Source organism: Mus caroli, chromosome 17, assembly GCF_900094665.2.
Source record: "Mus caroli chromosome 17, CAROLI_EIJ_v1.1, whole genome shotgun sequence".
NCBI lineage: Eukaryota > Metazoa > Chordata > Mammalia > Rodentia > Muridae > Mus > Mus caroli.
In genome coordinates this window covers 18,293,158-18,314,871 of record NC_034586.1, presented here as the reverse complement: position 1 = coordinate 18,314,871, position 21,714 = coordinate 18,293,158, and the positions used below count along the sequence as shown (strand labels likewise).

The following is a 21,714-nucleotide window of genomic DNA, read 5'->3' as shown; positions in this document are numbered from 1 at the left end:
GTGCCCCTCCTCGTCTTTTTTGATGACTTTGGGTTGAAAGTTGATTTTATTCTATATTAGAATGGCTACTCTAGCTTGTTTCTTCAGACCATTTGCTTGGAAAATTGTTTTCCAGCCTTTTACTCTAAAGGAGTGTCTATCTTTGTCCCTGAGGTAGGTTTCCTGTATGCAGCAAGATGTTGGGTCCTGTTTATGTAGCCAGTATGTTACTCTATGTCTTTTTATTGAGGAATTGAGTCCAATGATATTAAGAGATATTAAGGAAAAGTAATTATTGCTTCCTGTTATTTTTGTCGTTAGGGTTGGGGTTCAGTTCTTGCAGCTTTCTTCTTTTAGGTTTGTTGAAGGATTACTTTCTTGCTTTTTCTAGTGTGTTTTTCCATCCTTGTGTTGATGTTTTCCCTTTATTATCCTTTGAAGGACTGGAATTGTGGAAAGATATTGTGTGAATTTGGTTTTGTCATGGAATACCTTGGTTTCTCCATCTATGGCAATTCAGAGTTTTACTGGGTATAGTAGCCTGGGCTGGCATTTGTGTTCTCTTAGTGTCTGTACAACATATGCCCAGGATCTTGTGGCTTTCATATTCTGTGCTTAGAAGTCTGCTGTAATTCTGATAGGTCTGCCTTTATATGTTACTTGACCTTTTCCCCTTACTGCTTTTAAAATTCTATCTTTATTTAGTGCATTTGTTGTTCTGATTATTATGTGTCAGGAGGAATTTGTTTTCTGATCCAGTCTATTTGGAGTTCTAGGTTTCTTGTATGTTCATGGCCATCTCTTTCTTTAGGTTAGGGAAGCTTTCTTCTATAATTTTGTTGAAGATATTTACTGGTCCTTTAAGTTGAAAATCTTCATTCTCATCTACACCTATTTTCCTTAGGTTTGGTCTTCTCATTGTGTCCTGGATTTTTGCATTTTGCATTTCTTTGATTTTTATGTCCATGTTTTCTATGGAATCTTCTGTACTTGATATTCTCTCTTCCATCTCTTGTAATCTGCTGCTGATGCTTGCATCTATGGTTCCAGATTTCTTTACTAGGATTTCTATCTCCAGAGTTATCTCCCTTTGGGTTTTCTTTATTGTTTCTACTTCCCTTTTTAGATCTTTGATGGTTTTATTAAATTCCATCACCTGTTTGGTTGTATTTTCCTGTAAATCTTTTTGGGATTTTTTTATTTCCTCTTTAAGGACTTCTATCTGTTTGGCAGTGTTACCCTGTATTTCTTTAAGTGTACTTAAAATCCTCTACCAGCATCATGAGATATGATTTTAAATCTGAATCTTACTTTTCGGGTGTGTTGGGGTATCCAGGACTCGCTGTGGTGGGTGTACTGGGTTCTGATGACACCCTGTGGTCTTAATTTCTGTTAGTAAGATTCTTATGTTTGCCTTTAGCCATCTGGTAATCTCTGGTGTTAATATTCTAGCTGTTTCTGGCTGGAGTTTGTTCTTCCTGTTATTCTGTTAGTCTCTGTCATCACTCCTGGGAGTTCAACTCTCACCTGAGCCACAGTGGTCAGAGTACTCTCTGCAGACCAGCTCTCCTCTTACAGGGAAGGTGCCCCGAAATCTGGAGCTCAGATCCACCTCCTGAGTCCTGGGGTCAGAGCCCTCTCTAGAGCACAACTCTCCTCTGGTAAGGAAGATGCCCAGGAGTCTGGGTCTCAGCCCTGCCTCCTGGCTGAAGATGAAGGCCCGAAGGGACGCTGTCCAAAAAGCTCTGTTGCTTCTGCTGCCCATGTGCTCTCCTGAGTAGACTGGTCTCAGTGATCTCAAGATCCTGGGTGTGTTAGGGCCTGCCCAGTTCTCGACCAAGATGGTACGGGGCTAGAAAACCAAAAGGAATCCCAGCCTCTGGTTGGGCACTGTTCCTGCTGGCACAAGACCCTCCGAGATTCATTGGAACAGATGTTGCGTTCCATTCACCAGTGATCCCAAGATCCTGGATGTGCTAGGGCACCTGTGGTGTGGAGAATCCTCTGGGGACCTTGGGACCCTCCACCGGATTCATGCTGAAGATCAATTTTTTGGTTTGTTTGTTTTTAAATGCTTAACAGTATTTATTCCCTTGTGCAAATGAAATGTTTTCTACATCCATTCCTTCATTAAGAGACATCAGGACTGTTGTCAATTTCTATTAGGAATAAAGCTGCTAAGAATATAATGGAGCACATTGTTGTGGCATGGTAGGACATCTTTTGAGTATATGCCAAGGTCCCTTATAGCTGGCTGTTGTTGAAAATTTTAATCCCAATCTTGTGTTTCTACCATGTCTTTGACCATTTGGTTCCCAGATAAAACACACACAACTTTTACTATTTACAATAAGCCTTAATCAGCCCAAGATCCAGACAGATATGCTACTAGAAGTTACTTTATACTATTAGAATCTACTATTGATAACACCGAGTTATTACTGTTTCATCTGGGCTGCTCTTAACTCCAATTGGATAGTGCTCAGGGCTATGTTTTCCTGACTATGAACCCATAATGTCCCTTGTTCCTCTTTCACCTTCCTCTCCCAACCCCCAAGCCCAGGAACCCCAAACCCCACCTATGTCTTTTCTGCCCAGTTATTGCCTGTTGGCATCTTTATTCACCAGTTAGAAATAATTTGAGGGCACGGTTACATAGTGCTATATGTATCTATGTGCAGACTCTCATCTCTTGGGCTAACACTTAGAGTTACAATACATAACAAAAGACCAAATCTCAAGTCTGGCTTCAGGTAGAAATATTTCCAAATTTTGAGATTTGCAGAGTGCTTACACAAGATTGCAAACCCACCAAAAATGGAGTGTTCTGCTTTCTCCACATCCTAGCTAACATGTGCTGTTGGCTGAGTTTTTGATCGCAGCCATTCTGATTAGTGTAAGATGGAATCTCCTGGTCAATTTGATTTGTATTTTTGTGATGACTAAAAATGCTGAGCATTTCTTTATGAACTTCTCAGCCATTCAAGATTCCTCTGGTTGAGAATTCTGTTTAGCTCTCTACCCCATTTTTAAATTGGGTTATTTTTTTTTTTTTGCTGGAGTCTAACTTCTTTATGTATTTTGGATATTAGTCCTCCGTTGGATGTAGGGTTAGTGAAGATCTTCTTCCTATCTGTATGCAGCCCATCTGTCCTACTGACAGTGTACTTTGCCTTACAGAAGCTTCTCAGGTTCATGAAGTCCCATTTATCCATTGTTAATCTCAGAGCCTAAACAATTGGTGTTCTCTTCAGGAAACTGTCTCCTCTACCACAGTGTTCAAGGATATTTCCCATTTTCTCTTCTATTAGATTTAGTTTATCTAGTTTTGTATTGAGGTCCTTGATTCACTTGCAGAGTGATAAATATGGATTTATTTGCATGTTCTACATGCATAAACCCAGTTAGACAAGCACTATTTGTTGAAGATGCTCTCTTCTTTTCCATTATATTGACTTGGCTTCTTTGTCAAAAACCAAGTGTCCACAGTTCTGTGTTTATTTCTGGGTTTTTGATTAAATTCCTTTGACCAATCTCTATGTCTATACAAATACCATGCAGTTTTTATCACTATTGCTCTCCAGTACAGATTGAGATCACAGATTACTCTAGCTCCTTTACTATTCAGCAATGTTTTAGCTATTCGGTGTGTTTTGTATTTCCATATGAACATGAGAATTTCTCTTTCTAAGTGTTCCAAAAAATTGCATTGGGTTTGATGGAAATTGCACTGAATTTGTGGATTGCTTTTGGTAAGATGGCCATTTTTGCTATGTTGCTGCTACCAATCCATGAGCATGGGAGACCGGTGAAGCTTCTCACATATTCTTTAATTCCTTTCTTCAGGGACTTGAAGGGGTTGTCATACAAAATTTTCACTTAGAAGAGCTACATCAAAATATTTTGTATTATTTGTGGCTATTTCAAGAGTATTGTTTCCCTAATTTCTTTCTCAGCTCATTTATCACTTGTATAAAGGAAGGCTACTGATTTCTTTGAGGCATTTTGTATGCTGCCACTTTGCTGAAGTTGTTTTAAGCTGTAAGAATTCTCTGTAGAATTTTGGGGGTTGCTTATGTATACTATCTCATCCGTGAATAGTGAGTCCTTGACTTCTTGCTTTCTATATCCTCATGATCTCCTTCTGTTGTCTTATTGCTCTAGCTAGAACTTCAAGTACAATAATGAATACAAGAAGAGTGGACAGCCTTGCCTTTGATGTTATGGGATTGCCCCATTTATGTTTTTATTTTGTTTAGGTATGTACCTTAAATCCTTGATCTCTCCAATCTTAATACGAAGTGGGGTGGAATTTTGTCAAAGGCATTTTCAACATCTAATAAGATGATCATTAGACCTTTCTTTCAGATTGTTTATATTCCTAATATTGAGAACAATAAAATTTCTAACTCTGATTTATCACAACTAAATGACTTATTTTTAAAAATCAGTGAAAAAAATTATATAATGAAGTCAATTTGTTCACTGTAATATACTTTGCCTAAGGTCCAAATTTTGTCTTTCTAAGTTTATTATTAATATTCTACTGAAATGCTTTGGCTTGGAGAAAAGACTTTCTCCTCTTTTTAAAGTTCAACAAAATGATTTTCCAGGACACTTTTGGGGTTCCTAAACTGTACATAAACATGTACCTTACTTATTGTTCATTAGTTCTTTAATCCTTCATAGTAGTTTCACATTTGTAAGAATGCATTCAGCCATGAAAGTAAGATGAAGAAAATACCATAGTAAAGCCAGTTCCTGGGTTTTGTTTCTGGATGAATGTTCTGGGATGTATACAACATAAGCATTCTGTAACTTATTATAAAAAATAACTCAAATCTAATTCATTCCTTCTGGTATACAGAGTGGGGTGTTATGGTGCAACAGGACAGGACACGACAATGGTTTGTAGTATTCGCCCATGAGTAGGATTGCTTCTAAGAGTTATTGTAGTTTGTTTAAATCAAGGAGTATTAGTATGAGTTGAAAGCCACATTGGGATATAGTCCAGTGGATGATATCTGTCACTGACAACTCTGAAGCAATATTTTCATTTGGTTTTTGGTAGATCTTTCACTCTTCTTTGAATTCAAGAAAGGGAACAGCCTTATCTCTCAGGTTCCTAAACACTCTACATTCTTTCTGTGTGGAGCCATTTTAACTTAACCTAGTACTACTATAGCAATAAGTCCGGAGCATTAAACACAGTCTTCCTTATTTAACACAAATGCATTCTCTTTAGTACAGTGGTTCCAATTTTCATAATGCTATATAGCTCTGTCATAAAATTCAAAGCATTCTTATGCAGCAAACTCAACTGGAGACAAAAGAATGGTGTCTCAGTCCTAAGACAATCAGACATAAGCATTTCCAAAGGTCTTAAGCAACCCCTATGAGAGAGTCATTACATTCCCAAAAGGATCACTACCCATAGAATGAAAAACTTTGCTGTAGTATTAATTTTATGTTACAAGTTTGCAGAAAATCTTAGTGGGTTCACCTATGTTTTAGCAGAGACATTTTTTTCTGGGGAGATGCAACATGTGTATTCATTTACCCACCCAAAGTGGAGACTTAAAACAACCAAGTCTAACTTGGTAAACCAATGAATTTTATTGTAGTTACATACAGGAATATGAGCAAGAAGTTGTTGACAACAGCACAAGGGACACAAAGACAGTTAGCTATGCAGAAATTTGAAACCAGAATATGATACAGATCATGAATACTAGACACTGGGAGCAAGCTGCATATCTGTAGGTATATCAACAGGATAAAGATCATATTATGTTGGTGGCTCAATTTGTCCTATCTATCCTCTTTTAAGAAGTATAATTTGTCTGAGTTTCTTCATTTGAGTTAAACATACAGAATGCTCTTAGTTTCAATATTGTTTTTGAGAGGTATATTAGCTGCAATAATCACTTTCCTTTTCCATTGAATTATTTTGGTTTCAAAGTACTGTTACACAATACCACATCTTCTGGCTTTCTCACTTTGTCTCCATCATGAAATATTTGAGAATAAGTAATTTTCTTCATTGTCATATTTTCAGAGTTTCTCTCAGCAAAAATACTTGCTTCTAAGACTTGAAGACCTTTACAAGTTTGTCATGTTCATAATAATTTTCTAGTATGGAGCCTCAAGTGCCATGGAAAATACCACTTGGATAAAGTACATGCTACATTTTTTCCTGTGGAGAGTTCCTCCCCCACCCCCGCTATAAATTTCCAGATATATTGTTACACATGAGATTCGGGAAAAGGCCTTCTCTCACATTTGTGAGATTCTCTCCTGTATATATTCTCTGAAGAATTCTATGAGATGAGCCAAGAGTAAAGTATTTGCATATTTACTACATTGATATGTCTCTCTACTATATGTCTTCTCTACTAAGTTCTAAAATGGTCTATCTTGGTAAAAGATTTGTCTCATTCACTTCATTTGTAAAGTTTCACTCCTGTATGAATTCTCTCATGTCTTTTAAGACTGCCTTTGTGGGTAAAGCATTTGTCACATTCAATGCATTGGTAAGGTTTCTCTCCTGTATGAATTCTCTGATGACTTCCAAGATAGCCTTTGCTGGTAAAGCATTTGTCACATACACTACATTTGTAAGGTTTCTCTCCTCTATGAAGTCTCTGATGACTACTAAGGCTGCATTTGTGCATAAAGCATTTGTCACATTCACTACATTTGTAAAGTTTCTCTCCTGTATGAACACTCTGATGAATTCTAAGATAGATTTTTTTGATAAAAGACTTGTCACATTCACTACATTTGTAAGGTTTTTCTCCTGTGTGAATTCTCTCATGAATTCTAAGACCACTTTTGAGGGTAAAGCATTTGTCACATTCACTACATTTGTAAGGATTCTCTCCTGTATGAAGTCTCTGATGAGCTACAAGACTGTATTTTTTGATAAAGCATTTGTCACATTCACTACATTTGTAGGGTTTCTCTCCGGTATGAATTCTCTGATGAACCATAAGTTGGCCTTTCTGGGTAAAAGATTTGTCACATTCACTACATTTGTAAGGTTTCTCTCCTGTATGAATTCTCTGATGAATTCTAAGCTCTCCTTTCAGGGTAAAGCATTTGCCACATGCATTACATTTGTAAGGTTTCTCTCCTGTATGAAATTTCTGATGAATAATAAGAATGTATTTATGGGAAAAGCATTTGTTGCATTCACTACATTTGAAAGGTTTTTCTCCTGTATGAATTCTCTGATGTCTTTTTAAACTGGATTTCTGGGTAAAAGATTTGATACATTCATTACATTTGTAAGGTTTCCCTCTTGTATGAACTGGCTGATGAATTCTAAGATCACTTTTGAGGGCAAAACAGTTGTCATGTTCACTACATTTGCAAAGTTTCTCTCCTATATGACTTCGCTGATGACTTTTAAGATCGCATAGCTGGGTGAAGCATTCCTCACATTCACTACATTTGTAAGGTTTCTTTCCACTATTGGTTGGTTTCAGCATGCGTTTTTCTTTAGACTCAAAAATCTTATCAAACTCTGTACCATTGTGTTCTTTCTTATTTATATGGATTCCTTGATTTAGACTAATGATAGAATACACACTTAAACAGTTTACACAATTTTTATATTTACAAGGTTCTCTGGTGTTTCCAGTTCTATGTCTGTTTAGCTTTGATGATTCAACAGTTGTATCTCTGAGGTTAATTTTATAAGGACTATTTTGGGTGGATGCATGAGTGATTTTAGCAGGCTCGTGGCATTTATAAGACTTCTCTTGGATATTCAAATGCTGGTGTACAATTTGCTGTGCATCTTCATCCAAGACATTCTTATATTTGTAACATATATGATCATTTTCTGAAAAAACTGCAGAGATGGCAGCTATTAGTAAATGAGTAAAACAATATCCCATGTTTCCTAAAATTTTTAAGATAAATCTCAAGGATAGAGATCTTAAGAGAGGTCTTTTGTTTCACAACCATTACATGGATACTCAATAGAACCTGAAATCTCATCTATATGAAATGACAGGAAATGATAATAGCCTTCTAACTATATTTACACACCACTTCCCAGAAAGCTGGGCGGATAGGTGACTGAGCATGAAGAACTTCGAGAAAAGACCTCTATGCAAGATAATATAAACAATGTTTCTCTATTTCCTTATTTATGTTTTGTGAATAGGGACACTGTGTAGCTTTGGTCATCTAGAAATTCAGAATGTAATCCACATTGCCATGGAACTAATGATAGAAAGACCATTCTGTATGAGGACTAAACAGAGACCACAGGTCATAAAGTAAATAAGAAAGAACAAAATTCTCACAACCAACAGCTCTTCATATAAAACCTTTTGCATTTTAAATTCATAACTAACTGAGGACTTCCATGCAATAGTAAAATTAAAATATTCTAATTATTATGTGTGTGGCAATATATTTTCTTGCTCTGAACATTCAATTTTTTTTAAACTTGATAGCTTTGATTAAAAAGAGATACAGTATATAGAGAAGTTATACAGAATACAACACTGGATCTTCTTCCAAAGAATGGAGAAAAATTGAAAGGAATCACAATGAAAAAGTTTTGTTGGTAATCAGAATTTCTCTTATTCTGGGAGTCTCTACATATTTCAGAGAGTTTATATAAACAGACAGTAGGTAAATTCAAAAAAGGAATCAAGAATTTTACATGAAGAGTATTCTTACCCACAAAAAATAGATTGTTGTAATTCTCCAGCATCACATCCATGTACAATGCCCTCTGAGCACAATCAAGACATTCCCATTCCTCCTGTGAGAAGTCCACAGCCACGTCCTTGAATCTTAACAGATCCTGTAATGGAAAATTACCTGTTTTCCATATGCTCTGGATGAAAGTGTTTTCCAGGGGTGCTCTTATACAGACAAGGTAGAAAATGACATACTACATTGGTGACATTTCTAAGTTCTGTCCCCTTCATGAACTTTCTAAAGTTTTCTAAGACTTAAGCAACAGAGAAAGGAGATTTGACAATCAATTAATTTAAAAATGTGTCTGCAATTTGGATTCTATGATCCATAGTTGTTTTCCAACACCCAAATTAAATGGCACAACAGATATTTTAATTCCAATTCCTTGAAACCCAATGCTCACTTCTGAAATTTATAGGCTGTAGAAATACACACATATGCAACAATTCAGCAAGTATATCAACATACATAAATGTAAATTGAAATTTAATTTTAATTAAAGATGCTATCTAAAATAGTCAAAGTCTTTATTGTATTTTCTATTTCTCTGAAACGCAATGATATAACAGAATCATAATCAGCAAACTTTTAGGGAATATAATATACACATTTGAGGTCTAGATGCAGAAATGTATCTTTATGAAGTATGGATTGCTATCAAATAGAATCACAAGTAGTCAAGTTACAATAAGTAAAACTATGTTTTTAAATTGTATAACTATCAGCCCTGTTCAACTATGGATATTATATCAATCCTGTCTACATCTGGCTCTCACTTAATACTATGTAAAATGCTCAGCTGGACAACCTGAGACCTAAGTACAATACCCTGCCTACAACAAAGAGTTAGAATATGAAATTCAGAATTGTTGGACTAACTAAGAATCACATTTTTTTCTATAAACATAAAAGGAGTGTAAAATCACTGAACCCATTCAGCATTTCAAATGGCACACAGAAGCAATTGCTTTCTGCAGTTATTTCATGACAATATTCACAATTGAAAAGTAAATAGAAAAAAAACAGTATTAGACAGCATTAAAATTATTTAAAGTTTTCTCAAAGTTGACATATGCAATTCAGATTATAACAATTTCATAAACTCCATATGATCTTTCAGTAAAGAATAGTTATCTATAAGTAAATAAATAGCATATGTGACAATCAATGCATTCAGATGAAGTGGAATAAATCTTTTATCAAATCGAGTGTTTATATTGAGAGAGAATTATACCAATTGTTCAGGAAATTTTTTTAAACATGTCTCATGAGATTGACTTAACTGAAAATTTGAATCTTATAATGTTAACTTTATTATTATTATTCTTTTCTTTCTACAAACATTGCAGCTCACTACCATGCCTGACTTCAGTCCTAAGGGCTTGATGCACAACTCAGGGATTCAGGGGCATAATATATCACTCACTGTATATAAAAATATGCAGATGAACATTTATATAGTTAAATAAAATATTATTGTAAAGAAACACTGACACAACCCTTCAGGATTTTTACCTATTTAATACACAGCTTGGGGGGGGGGAGGAGTGAGAGAGAAAAAAAGGAGGATAAATGAAATATTTTTCCTGCTTTAAAAAAAAAAAGAAGAGAAGAATTTAAGAAAGACACTCATTTATGCTTCAAATGTTATGGTTTATGCACAGTACCAAGGCAATACTTTCCAGAAATTTCTTACTAATATAGTCTATGTGCTATAATACAAATGTACACTAACTACTTCTAAAAAATAAAACAATGGGGTAATAGAAAATAGTTATGTGTATCCTGAGAACTCACCACACAAAGCACTGGGCAGACTCTCCAAAGACAAACAAATTTCACATGTCTGCACATCCATGAACACTGTGTGACATCAAATGCCGAAAAGAGAATATTGCAATTGGCATCTCTCCCCCAAAACATCGATATTATAGTAAGAGAAAGCCACATATTCCTTCCATAATCTGTGGCTTTAGGGAGCTCAAATATTTATTATAAGGATTCAAGACAGTGAGTATATTCTAATTATATTCTTCCATAAAAATATTCTCAGTATTTCAGTTTTCATTCACATGCAGATCCACATTCATGAGGTTGTTTCTGGAAACCTGATTACCCCTGACTTACTTCGGCCCTTGATAATTTATGTCCTCTCAGTATAAAATCCAGTGAAAATATAATGGGACAAGGCTGTGCTTGTCCCATTATAAGTGAAAAATCTAAAGAATTAGTTGATTATTGGAGAACAAGAACAAAGATAAATCACAAAATACAAACACTTTAGGTAACATTACCAGAGGGAGAGAAATAAAGTCTTGAATGGTTTAAGGAAAACAAAAATATTTCAAAGAAATGTGGACAGGACACTGACCTTGGAAACATTTAGCAGAGAAGCATTCATTCTTCCTCTTGTTGCTCTCCAAGTTCCTTTGTCAGGAAAACAGACTGGAATAATTATTGAAACTTCACAATAAAGGTTTCAAGTATAGAAGCTAAAAATAATACAACTCTGTTATTGATAATACTAAACCATATAAAAAACATAAAAATGAACATGATACCAGAATACTTATCAACATTCCTACAGAGAGCATGGAATGAGATATTAAGTGAAGCTTGGAAAATGACTACAGTCTCAGCTTGTTAAACCTTAGCAGGCAACAGACACAAACAGAATACATGTATATGTGCTGCAAAATACTACTACTCAGGGTTATTACTGGGGACTGATCTTCTCGGGACTAGAGTCAGGGTGAAATGGCTAGTGGGTACTAAGATGGACGCCTAGCACTAAGTGGAGTTTTATTAGCCATCACACCTCACCCTTTAGTCACATTTCATTTTATTCTATCTGGAAGATACATCAATTTTTCTTGTGTGTCCTGTTGCCTTAGAGTACAGACATGTACTCAAACTGAAAAACTGCCATTAGATCTAGATATAGCCATTAGTGACATTTCCTATAAGCCAATTGGGGGCATTTTCTTTTATATAACAACAGATGCTATATAGAATATTTCTATATTTTCATGTTTCCAAGGCAGAAATTTAAAAAATCTAAATCAGAAAAACATAGTTGGCAACAGGAAACTATCATTTCAGAGACTGCTGAGTACAAGTTGGGTAAGGGGAAAGGCTGTAACAGTGAGAGGAAGGGGAGTGAGTTACAGAAACCCTTACTATCATATACCAGGGCAATTGGAATTATGAATACATGACAGCCTAGCTACCCACCCAAAACCTGCCTCAAAACATACATGAAACAGAAAGGGGATGAATGGGATGAAATGTGAATAACAAAAGATGGGATAGAGAATAAAGCGGCAGTTTTCTCCAGGGGCCCCATTTGACACTGTGGGGAAGTTTCACATACCCATGAGACAAATGCCAAGCATATACAAACTATCACTAATATTGTTTAGATCAATTAATGATTTTTAGAAACTCCTCATTTGAGTTGAATACTTTTCAAACTTATAGTAATTGATAAAGACTAAAGAGATGGTTTAAGTTATAATAAAGTTAGGGTTAAGAAATAGAATGTGCCCCCACGTTACACACACACACACACACACACACACACACACACACTAGCAACACCAACATCAAAATAACAGGAAATAACAATCACTGGTTATTAATGTCTTTCAACATAATGGACTCAATTCCTCCAATAAAAAGACACAGAGAACCAGAATAGATGGGAAAACAGGATCCAGTATTCTGCTGCATACAATAAACACACCTTAGCCATAAAGATAGACATTACCTCAGAGTAAAAGCCTAGAAAAAAGTTCTCCCAGTCGGTGGACCCAAGAAGCAGGCTGGAGTAGCCATTCTAGTATATAAAAAAACAGACTTTCAACCAAAATTAATCAAAAAGAGAGAGAGAGAGAGAGAGAGAGAGAGAGAGAGAGAGAGAAGAAAGAAGAAAGAAAAAAAAAGACAGGAAAAGACACTTCATACTCAAAGGAAAAATTTACGAAGATGATATCTCAACTCTGAACATCTGTGCCCCAAACACAAGGATACCCAAATTTGTAAAAGAAACATTGCTAAAGCTTAAGCCATACACATTAATATTGAGAGTACTCAACACCCCACTCTCACCAATTGACAGAACATCCAGACAAAAACTAAACAGAGAAACAATGAAACTAATAGACATTATGAATCCAGTGGATCTAACAGACCTCTATATAGTATTTCACAAAATCACAAAAGAACATACCTTCTTCTCAGCGTCTCATGGATCCTTATCCAAAATTGACCATATACACTCAGTCACAAAGCAAGCCTCAACAGATACAAGAAAAATGAAATAAAGCCTTGAATCTTATCAGACCACCATGGACTTCAACAACAGAAACACTGGAAAGTATACACATTCTGGGAAACTGAACAATTCTACTCAATGACCTCTGTGTAGGGGACAAGAGAAAGGAAGGCATTAAAGACTTTCTGAATTCAATCAAAATGAAGGCACAACATACTCAAGTATATGGACACAATGAAAGAAGTTCTAAGAGGAAAGGTCATAGCACTAAGTGCCTCTATAAAGAAATTAGAAAGTTCTCATATCAGCAACTTAAAATTACACCAAAGAGGCCTGGGTGGAAAAAAAGAAGCAAGCACACCAAAGAGGAGAAGAAGGCAGGAAATAATCAAAATCAGGGCTTAAATCAGTCAGTTAGAAACAACAACAACAAAAACATAAATAAATAAATTGATAGATAGATAGATAGATAGATAGATAGATAGATAGATTGATAGATAGATAAAATCAAGGAAACCAAGAGCTGGTTCTTTAAGAAAATAAACAAAACAAACTCTTACCCAAAATAACCAAAAAAAGTGAGTCAGAATCCAAATAAACAAAATCAATAATGAAAACAGAGACATAACAAATGACATTGAAGACATTCAAAGAATCATTAGGTTTAATTTCAAAAACCTTTACTCCACAAAATTGGGAAATCTTCATGAAATGGATGATTTTCTAGACAGATACCACTAACCAAAGTTAAATCAAGATCAGGGAAACTATGTAAACAGCCCTATAATGCCTAAATAAATACAAGCAAGTATTAAAAGTCTCCTAACCAAAAAGATCCCAGGGCCAAATGGTTTTGGTTTGAAATTCTATCAGACTCTCTAAGAGCTAATTCCAATACTCCTCAAACTATTTGACAAAATAGAAACAGATGGAACACTGCCAAACTCATTCTATGAGGCCATAGTTACTCTGATACCTAAACTGCACAAAGACACAACAAAGAGAATTTCGGAGCAATTTCTCTTATGAACATTGAAGCAGAAATACTCAATAAAATACTCACAAACCCAATCCAGGAGCACATCAAAGGCATCATCATTCATCAAGATCAAGTAGGCTTCATCCCAGGAATGCTTGGATGGTTCTATATATGAACATCCATCAACATAATCCACCATATAAATAAACTAAAAGAAAAAAATCACATGTTCATCTTATTAGATGCTGAAAAAGCCTTGGATAAAATCTAACACCCATTCTTGTTAAAGGTATTAGAGAAATCAGGGATACAGGGCTCACACCAAAAACATCAAAGAAATATATAGCAAGAAAATACCAAACATCGAATTAAATGGAGAGAAACTTAAAGCATTTCCACTAAAATGATGGACAAGACAAGGCTAGCCATTCCATCTTTATCACCTCAATATAGTAACTGAAATTCTAGCTAGAGTAATAGATAACTGTATAGATCAAGAGGATACGAATTCGAAAGGAAGAAGACAAAGTATTGCTATTTGTTCATGCTATGATTGGATACATAAGGAATGCCAAAAATGCTATTGAAGAACTCCAATAGCTGATAAACACCTTCAGCAAAGTGGCTGGATAAAAAATTAACTCAAAAGGAATCAGTAGCCTTCCTTTATACAAATGAAAATGGGCCAAGAAAGAAATTAGGGAAACAACACCCTTTAGAATAGCCACAAATAATATAAAATATCTTGGTGTGACTCTAACACAAAGTGAATGACCTGCATGACAAAAACTTCAAGTCAATAAAGAAAAAAGTTGAATAAGATATCAGAAGATGAAAAGATCTCCATGCTCATGGATAGGTAGGATTAATATAGTGATCATCTTGCCAAAAGCAATCTACAGATTCAATGCAATACCCATAAAAATTCCAACGCACTTTTTATAGAGAAATTTTCAATTTCATATGGAAAAACCAAAAACTCAGGATAGCCAAAACAATCCTGAACAATAAAAGAACTTCAGGAAGAATCACCATTACTGACCACAATCTGTTCTAATTAGCAGTAATGATAAACACCGCATAGTATTATTAAGAAACAGGCATGTTGATCAATGGAATTGAAATAAACCCACATACCTACGGGCACTTGATTTTTCATAAAGCCAAAACCATTACTGGAAATATGAAAGCATGTTCAAGCAAATGGTGCTGGACTAACTGGATGTCTACATGTGGAAGAATGAAGGACCTCAACATAAAAGTAGATATGCCCCTTCCGGTGGCGCCAGCTCCAGGTTGCATTGGGCACAACCTCAGTGGATGGGAGCAAACTCAGCGAACCGCCCCACAGTCCTCAGAGGACTCTCCATAAATCTTGGGATCACTGGTGAGAGTACCACAATATCGGTTCCAATCCCATTGTGACGGGCCTGTGACAGCGGGAGCAAGGACACGGGAAGCCTTGCCTTACCAGTGGCTCAGGTTCCTTCTGATCAGTACTGGTATACCTTGGTTTCAAACACACCAGACAGACCCAGGGTCCTCAGAGGAGACACCACTTCCAGTCACTGTAACTTGAAGCAATCCCACTTAAATCAGGAACTAGACAAGGCTGCCTACTTTCTCCCTATGTATTCAATATCATACTTGAAGTCCTAGCCAGAACAATTAGACAACAAAAGGAGGTCAAGGGGATACAAATTGGAAAGGAAAAAGTCAAAATATCACTATTTTCAGATGATATGATAATATACTTAAGTGACTCCAAACGTTCCACCAGAGAACTCCTAAACCTGATAAACAACTACAGCAAAGTAGCTGGTTATAAAATTAACTCAAACAAATCAGTGGCCTTTCTCTACACAAAACATAAACAGGCTGAGAAAGAAATTAGGGAAACAACACCCTTCACAATAGTCACAAATAATAAAAAACACCTGGGTGTGACTCTAACTAAGGAAGTGAAAGATCTGTAGGATAAGAACTTCAATTCTCTGAAGAAAGAAATTGAAGAAGATATCAGAAGATGCAAAGATCTCCCATGCTCATGGATTGGCAGAATTAATATAGTAAAAATGGCTATCTTGCTGAAAGCAATTTACAGAGTCAACATAATCCCCATCAAAATTCCAACTCAATTCTTCACTGAGTTAGAAAGGGCAATTTGCAAATTCATCTGGAATAACAAAAAACCTAGGATAGCAAAAAGTATTCTCAACAATAAAAGAACCTCTGGTGGAATCACCATGCCTGACCTCAAGCTGTACTACAGAGCAATTGTAAAAACTTCATGGTACTGGTACAGTGACAGACAGGTAGATCAATGGAATAGAATTGAAGAGCCAGAAATGAACCTACACACCTATGGTCACTTGAACTTTGACAAGGGAGCTAAAAACATCCAATGGGGGGGGGGGGAGACATTCTCAACAAATGGTGCTGGCACAACTGGCAGTTATCATGTAGAAGAATAAGAATTGATCCATTCTTATCTCCTTGTACAAAGCTCAAGTCTAAGTAGATCAAGGAACTCCACATAAAACCAGAGACTCTGAAACTTATAGAGGACAAAGTGGGGATAAGCCTCGAAGATATGGGCACAGGGGACAAATTCCTGAACTGAACAACAATGGCTTGAGCTATAAGATCAAGAATCAACAAATGGGACCTCATAAAATTGCAAAACTTCTGTAAGGCAAAAGACACTGTCAATAAGACAAAAAGGCCACCAACAGATTGGGAAAGAATTTTTACTAACCCCATTAAAAAAAATGGGGTACACAGCTAAACAAAGAATTCTCAACTGAGGAATACCAAAGGGCTGAGAAGCACCTGGAAAATTGTTCAACATCCTTAATCATCAGGGAAATGCAAATCAAAGCAACCCTTAGATTCTACCTCACACCAGTCAGAATGGCTAAGATCAAAAATTTAGGTGACAGTAGATGCTGGTGAGGATGTGGAGAAAGAGGAACATTCCTCCATTGTTGGTGGAATTGCAAGCTGGTACAAACACTCTGGAAATCAGTTTGGCGGTTCCTCACAAACTTGGACATAGTACTACCAGAAGATCAAGAAATACCTCTCCTGGGCATATACCCAGAAGATGTTCCAACTTGTAATAAGGACACATGCTCCACTATGTCATAGCAGTCTTTTTTATAATAGCCAGGAGCTGGAAAAAAAAACAGATGTCCCTCAACAGAAGAATGGATACAGAAAATGTGGTACATTTACACAATGGAGTAATATTCAGCAATTAAAAGCAATGAATTTATGAAATTCTTAGGCAAATCGATGGATCTGGAGGATATCATTCTGAGTGAGGTAACCCAATCTCAAAAGAACACACATGATATGCACTCATTGATAAGCGGATATTAGCCCAGAAATTTAGACTGCCCAAGATACAGTTTGCAACACACTTGAAACTTAAGAAGAAGAAAAACCAAAGTGTGGCTACTTCTTTTCTTCTTAGAATGGGGAACAAAATACCCATGGAAGGAGTTACAGAGACAAAGTTCAGAGCAGAGCCTGAAGGAATGACCATCCAGAGACTGCCCAACTTGGGGTTTCACCCCATAAACAACCATCAAACCCAGCCACTAGGCAGATGCCAACAAGAGCTTGCTGACAGGACGCTGATATAGCTCTCTCTTGTGAGGCTATGCCAGTGCCTGGCAAATACAGAAGTGGATGCTCATTGTCATCTACTGCATGGAACACAGGGCCCCTAAAGAAGGAGCTAGAGAAAGTACCCAAGGAGCTAAAGGGGTCGGTAACCCTATAGGAGGATCAACAATATGAAGTAACCAGTAGCCCCCAGAACTGTTTCTCTAGTTTCATATGTTGCAGAGGATGGCCTGGTCAGCCATCAATGGGAGGAGAGGCCCTTGTTCTTGCGAAGATCATATGCCCCAGTACAGGGTAACGCCAGGGCCAGGAAGCAGGAGTGGGTTGGTTGGGGAACAGGGAGGAGGTAGGGTATAGGGGACTTTTGGGATAGCATTTGAAATGTAATGAAGAAAATAACTAATAAAAGAAAAAGAAATTAATCCCTTGAGGAACCAGTAAATATCTGAAAGATTCAGAAAACATACTTTATAAAGCTACACACTTATAGTCCAAACTACTAGCATTTACTAAGCAAATTTTTATTCCTCATTAATTGTCCACAAAGCTCAAAAGCACACATGTCAATCTGTGTTGGACCTGGTAAATACCCATGGGCTTCTCACATGCTTATTACTTGCTGAGACCAGAGCTAGACCTAGTAGTATGCTGTAACCTATTACCTGCCACCCCCCCCCATCCTAGATTATCAATCAACCCTTAAGAGTAAAATCTCACATTGAAAACCCCACATCCTAACCTAAAGCCAGGTAGGAAGACAACTGACAGGCTGGAACCAAAGCAATATGACAAGCATTGATAGAATATCCCTACCTCAAATCACTAATGCAATTCCAGTGCTCCCAGTGAAATGAAATTTAAATGAAATTCAAGATAGAGAACACAAAGTACAATTTTAAGGCTATTCAACAATGTCAAATGACAGAAAGAGGAAACAAGCTCCTGAACTCTAAGAGGATGGGAACAAGCTGATTCAAGAACAAGAGAACTCTCACAAATGGCTGAGGAAATAGTGAGAATAATGCAGGATGTGAATATCATCATCTACAGAATTCAAAAATCTCAGAAATCCTCAACTGGAAATGAAACCAGAAATGAAGAACTCTGTAAGCCTCATAGTAATTCAATAAAGAGCCTGTCCACCGCAGAGAAGAAAGACATCAATTTCAATACAAGCTGAGAGCTAGACCACTCCACTAAATTATAGGTGAAACAAATGAACAAGATTCTTGTTGCGTTAAAGCAGCAATATGAAGAAAAATGAAATAAAAGTGAGATTCTAGGCAGACTCAGTGAGGAAGGGCTTTGATCTTAGTGCTCAGGAGGCTCAGACAAGCAGATATACGTGAGTTAGAAGCCAGCAGTGTCGCCATCTCACATTATAGGCCAATCAGGGATACAGAAATAAACAAACAGAAAAGCCAAACAAGACATTAAAGGTGTATTTTCTACATTGATATTAAAACCCTCTAAAAATGTGCCTTTTGGCACAATTATTGCATGAATATTAGAAGACTGGTTAGAATAAGAATGTGTCCCATTTCTTATGTACTTGAATGTAAGCTCTAGCTGGTCAAATGTTCTGGGAAATTTAGCTATTGGAAGACTATTGAATAAATTGTGACACTGACGAGAGGGTCTGAGAAAAAAATAGCCACAAACCACCTCTGTTCTCTATCCCTCCTTAGTGATTGTGGCTAAGGATGTGAACTTTCAGCTTTCGATTTCACCAACATGCTGCTTGCTGTCAGGCCTCCCTGCCATGGTGGACTCTTACCCTCTGGAAGCATTACCCAAAGTAACCTCTTTCTTTTTTTAGGTTGCCTTGGTCATGGTGCTTTACCATTTTCTGATTTGATTTAAGGCTTCATATCAGAACAACTCATGTCACGTTTCTAAAATTAATGAAGAACAAGAAGTATGATAGGTCATGTGAACTCTAAGGGGGATTATTACTGCTGTTTTCCTATAAGGTCCCAAAGACAAACTTCCTTTTCTGTTGTTGTGTACATTTAAAGGAAAGTACTGTGCTCAGACTTCATGAGTGAGGCTTCTTGCTGCTGTAAAATTTGCTGACACTGTCCCATTCTAGTTTTTAGGAAAAACTATATATAAGATGTTCTATTTCGGGCTGGAGAGATGGCTCAGTGGTTAAGAACACTGGCTGCTCTTCTGAAAGTCCTGAGTTCAAATCCCAGCAACCACATGGTGGCTCACAACCATCTGTAATGAGATCTGATGCCCTCTTCTGGTGTGTCTGAAGACAGAAACAGTGTACTTAGATATAATAATAATAAATAAAGCTTTAAAAAAAAAAAAGATGTTCTATCTCTTAATAACGATGCTAGACACTGGGTGGTGGTGACACATGACTCTAATCCCAGCACTCAGGGATTAATCCCTCTTTCAGGAGGGAGAGAGTGGTAGATCTAAGTGTTCAAGGCCAGCCTGGTCTACAAATCAAGTTCCAGGACAGCCAGAGCTGAAACACAGCATAACTCAATCTCATAAAGCAAAACAAACCTAGTATGACATAAGACATAGCTTGTGTAAGGTCTCCTGCCATCTTTTCTATCTTCTTTATTCTGACCCAGGACAAAGAAACATCCTGGAAGACACAGTGGGAAAATGGAAAACCTAGAGACAGAAGATGATGATTATGCGGTGAAAAAAATCTTCTGGACCTGAGTCCTCTATGTTGATCAGCAAAATGCCTCATAAGATTGAGTTCATCAGCATTTCATCAAGGCTGAGAGGGGCCCTGAGGCTGAGACCTTAACTGCCTGCCTACAGGCTGTTCACAGCAGATGGTGAAGGGGTATCTCTTTCAGAGGCGGAGCCATTTAGGAGATGAAGACCAAGAAAACTAATCTCCCAACCATGCTTAGACAGGTAAAGTTAGATAAATATGTAAGCTTAGTTAAATCTTACAAAGAAACAAGAAGACTGATTTCATTTCTGCAGCTGCCTTCTACATTATTTGAATAAAAATTATTAATTGAATCAGAATATAGTCCAAGGTTTTAGGTTCTCACACGCGCCCTCTTGATACCAGGCTCCCTGATGCTGCTCCATAGAGTTAACAGTTCACACGTTCACACTTCCAATCACAGATGGGAAATTCTTTCACCTGTTCAATGCATTTGTCTCCACATTTGCTCGATAAGCACACAAATTTTATTTTACAAGAAACATAATGAAATGATACGTGCTGATGAACTATACTTGACACTAAGGACCCCTGTTACAGCAGGTCAGTGAGCAGCTCATCTATCTTGTGATTCATTCTGAAACCAATCTTTCAGCTGGAATCTCCATTCTACAGTTCTTTAGTAATAAACAAAATTCTCAACTAATACGCACAAAGATTCCTTCTCTGCCTGGTCAGTGTGCATACTCAAGATTGTCTAGAAACAATCGACAAAGCAACAGAAAGAACTACTGAGGAACAGAGTCAGCGGGGATCAAACTTCCTGCAGTCATCATGCACATGAGCATGCAGCTTCATCAACAATAAAACAAGCGAAGAATCCATATACGTTTCAATTATCACAGCTAGTTTTGTATGTAATTACTTCTTCCTATACATCCCTGAACTGATAAGCAAATATCACTAATCAACATGTATTTAACAGTTACAATAAATCAAAACAGAAATTCCATACATGGCATGTGAACAGTGCCAGAAGGGTAAAACGTTCTCATACAAACATGGGAATGCAATTGAAAAGGAGGTTTCTGTTTTTCTACGTATGTTAAGAATTTTGTTTCTGAACAAAGTAATCCTAATTAAATGTGGAATTTTGAGAAAGCTCAGAACATTCAAGATCTTCAAAAGATTAAACTGAGACTTCAAAATCAATTAAAATTATTACAGTGGAAACTATTATAGTACAAAAGAAATCAATGGGAAGACAAAACAGACAATTTAATAGTCTGTAGAGATAAAAAACAATCCTTATCAAGATCCTACTGTCGAGTTAGGGAAGCAGAAACCGGCCTGAGTAGGACCACAGGCCTCATCCGGCTGGATCAGCGCCGGGGTAGCGGGAGCGCAGGGTTGCCTGACACCCGCCAGCTACCCACGACCCCCGCCGCAGGATTTTGGGACTGCTGGTGAGTG

At 36.9% G+C, this 21,714-nt stretch overlaps 1 protein-coding gene across 1 annotated transcript in view; it reads right to left on the bottom strand.

Moving 5' to 3' along the window:
* Window positions 1–5,437: 5,437 nt before the first annotated feature.
* Window positions 5,438–21,714, bottom strand: part of LOC110312333 (gastrula zinc finger protein XlCGF26.1-like) — an 896,486-nt gene continuing 880,209 nt past the window's right edge. The window contains exons 2-5 of the mRNA XM_029471640.1: window positions 14,043–14,166; window positions 11,075–11,148; window positions 8,680–8,806; window positions 5,438–7,837 (exon numbers count right to left, since the gene is read on the bottom strand). Of these exons, the coding sequence (XP_029327500.1) occupies window positions 6,423–7,837; window positions 8,680–8,806; window positions 11,075–11,148; window positions 14,043–14,157 (1,731 nt within the window). The 5' untranslated portion in view covers window positions 14,158–14,166 and the 3' untranslated portion in view covers window positions 5,438–6,422. The remainder of the gene's footprint in view (window positions 7,838–8,679; window positions 8,807–11,074; window positions 11,149–14,042; window positions 14,167–21,714) is intronic.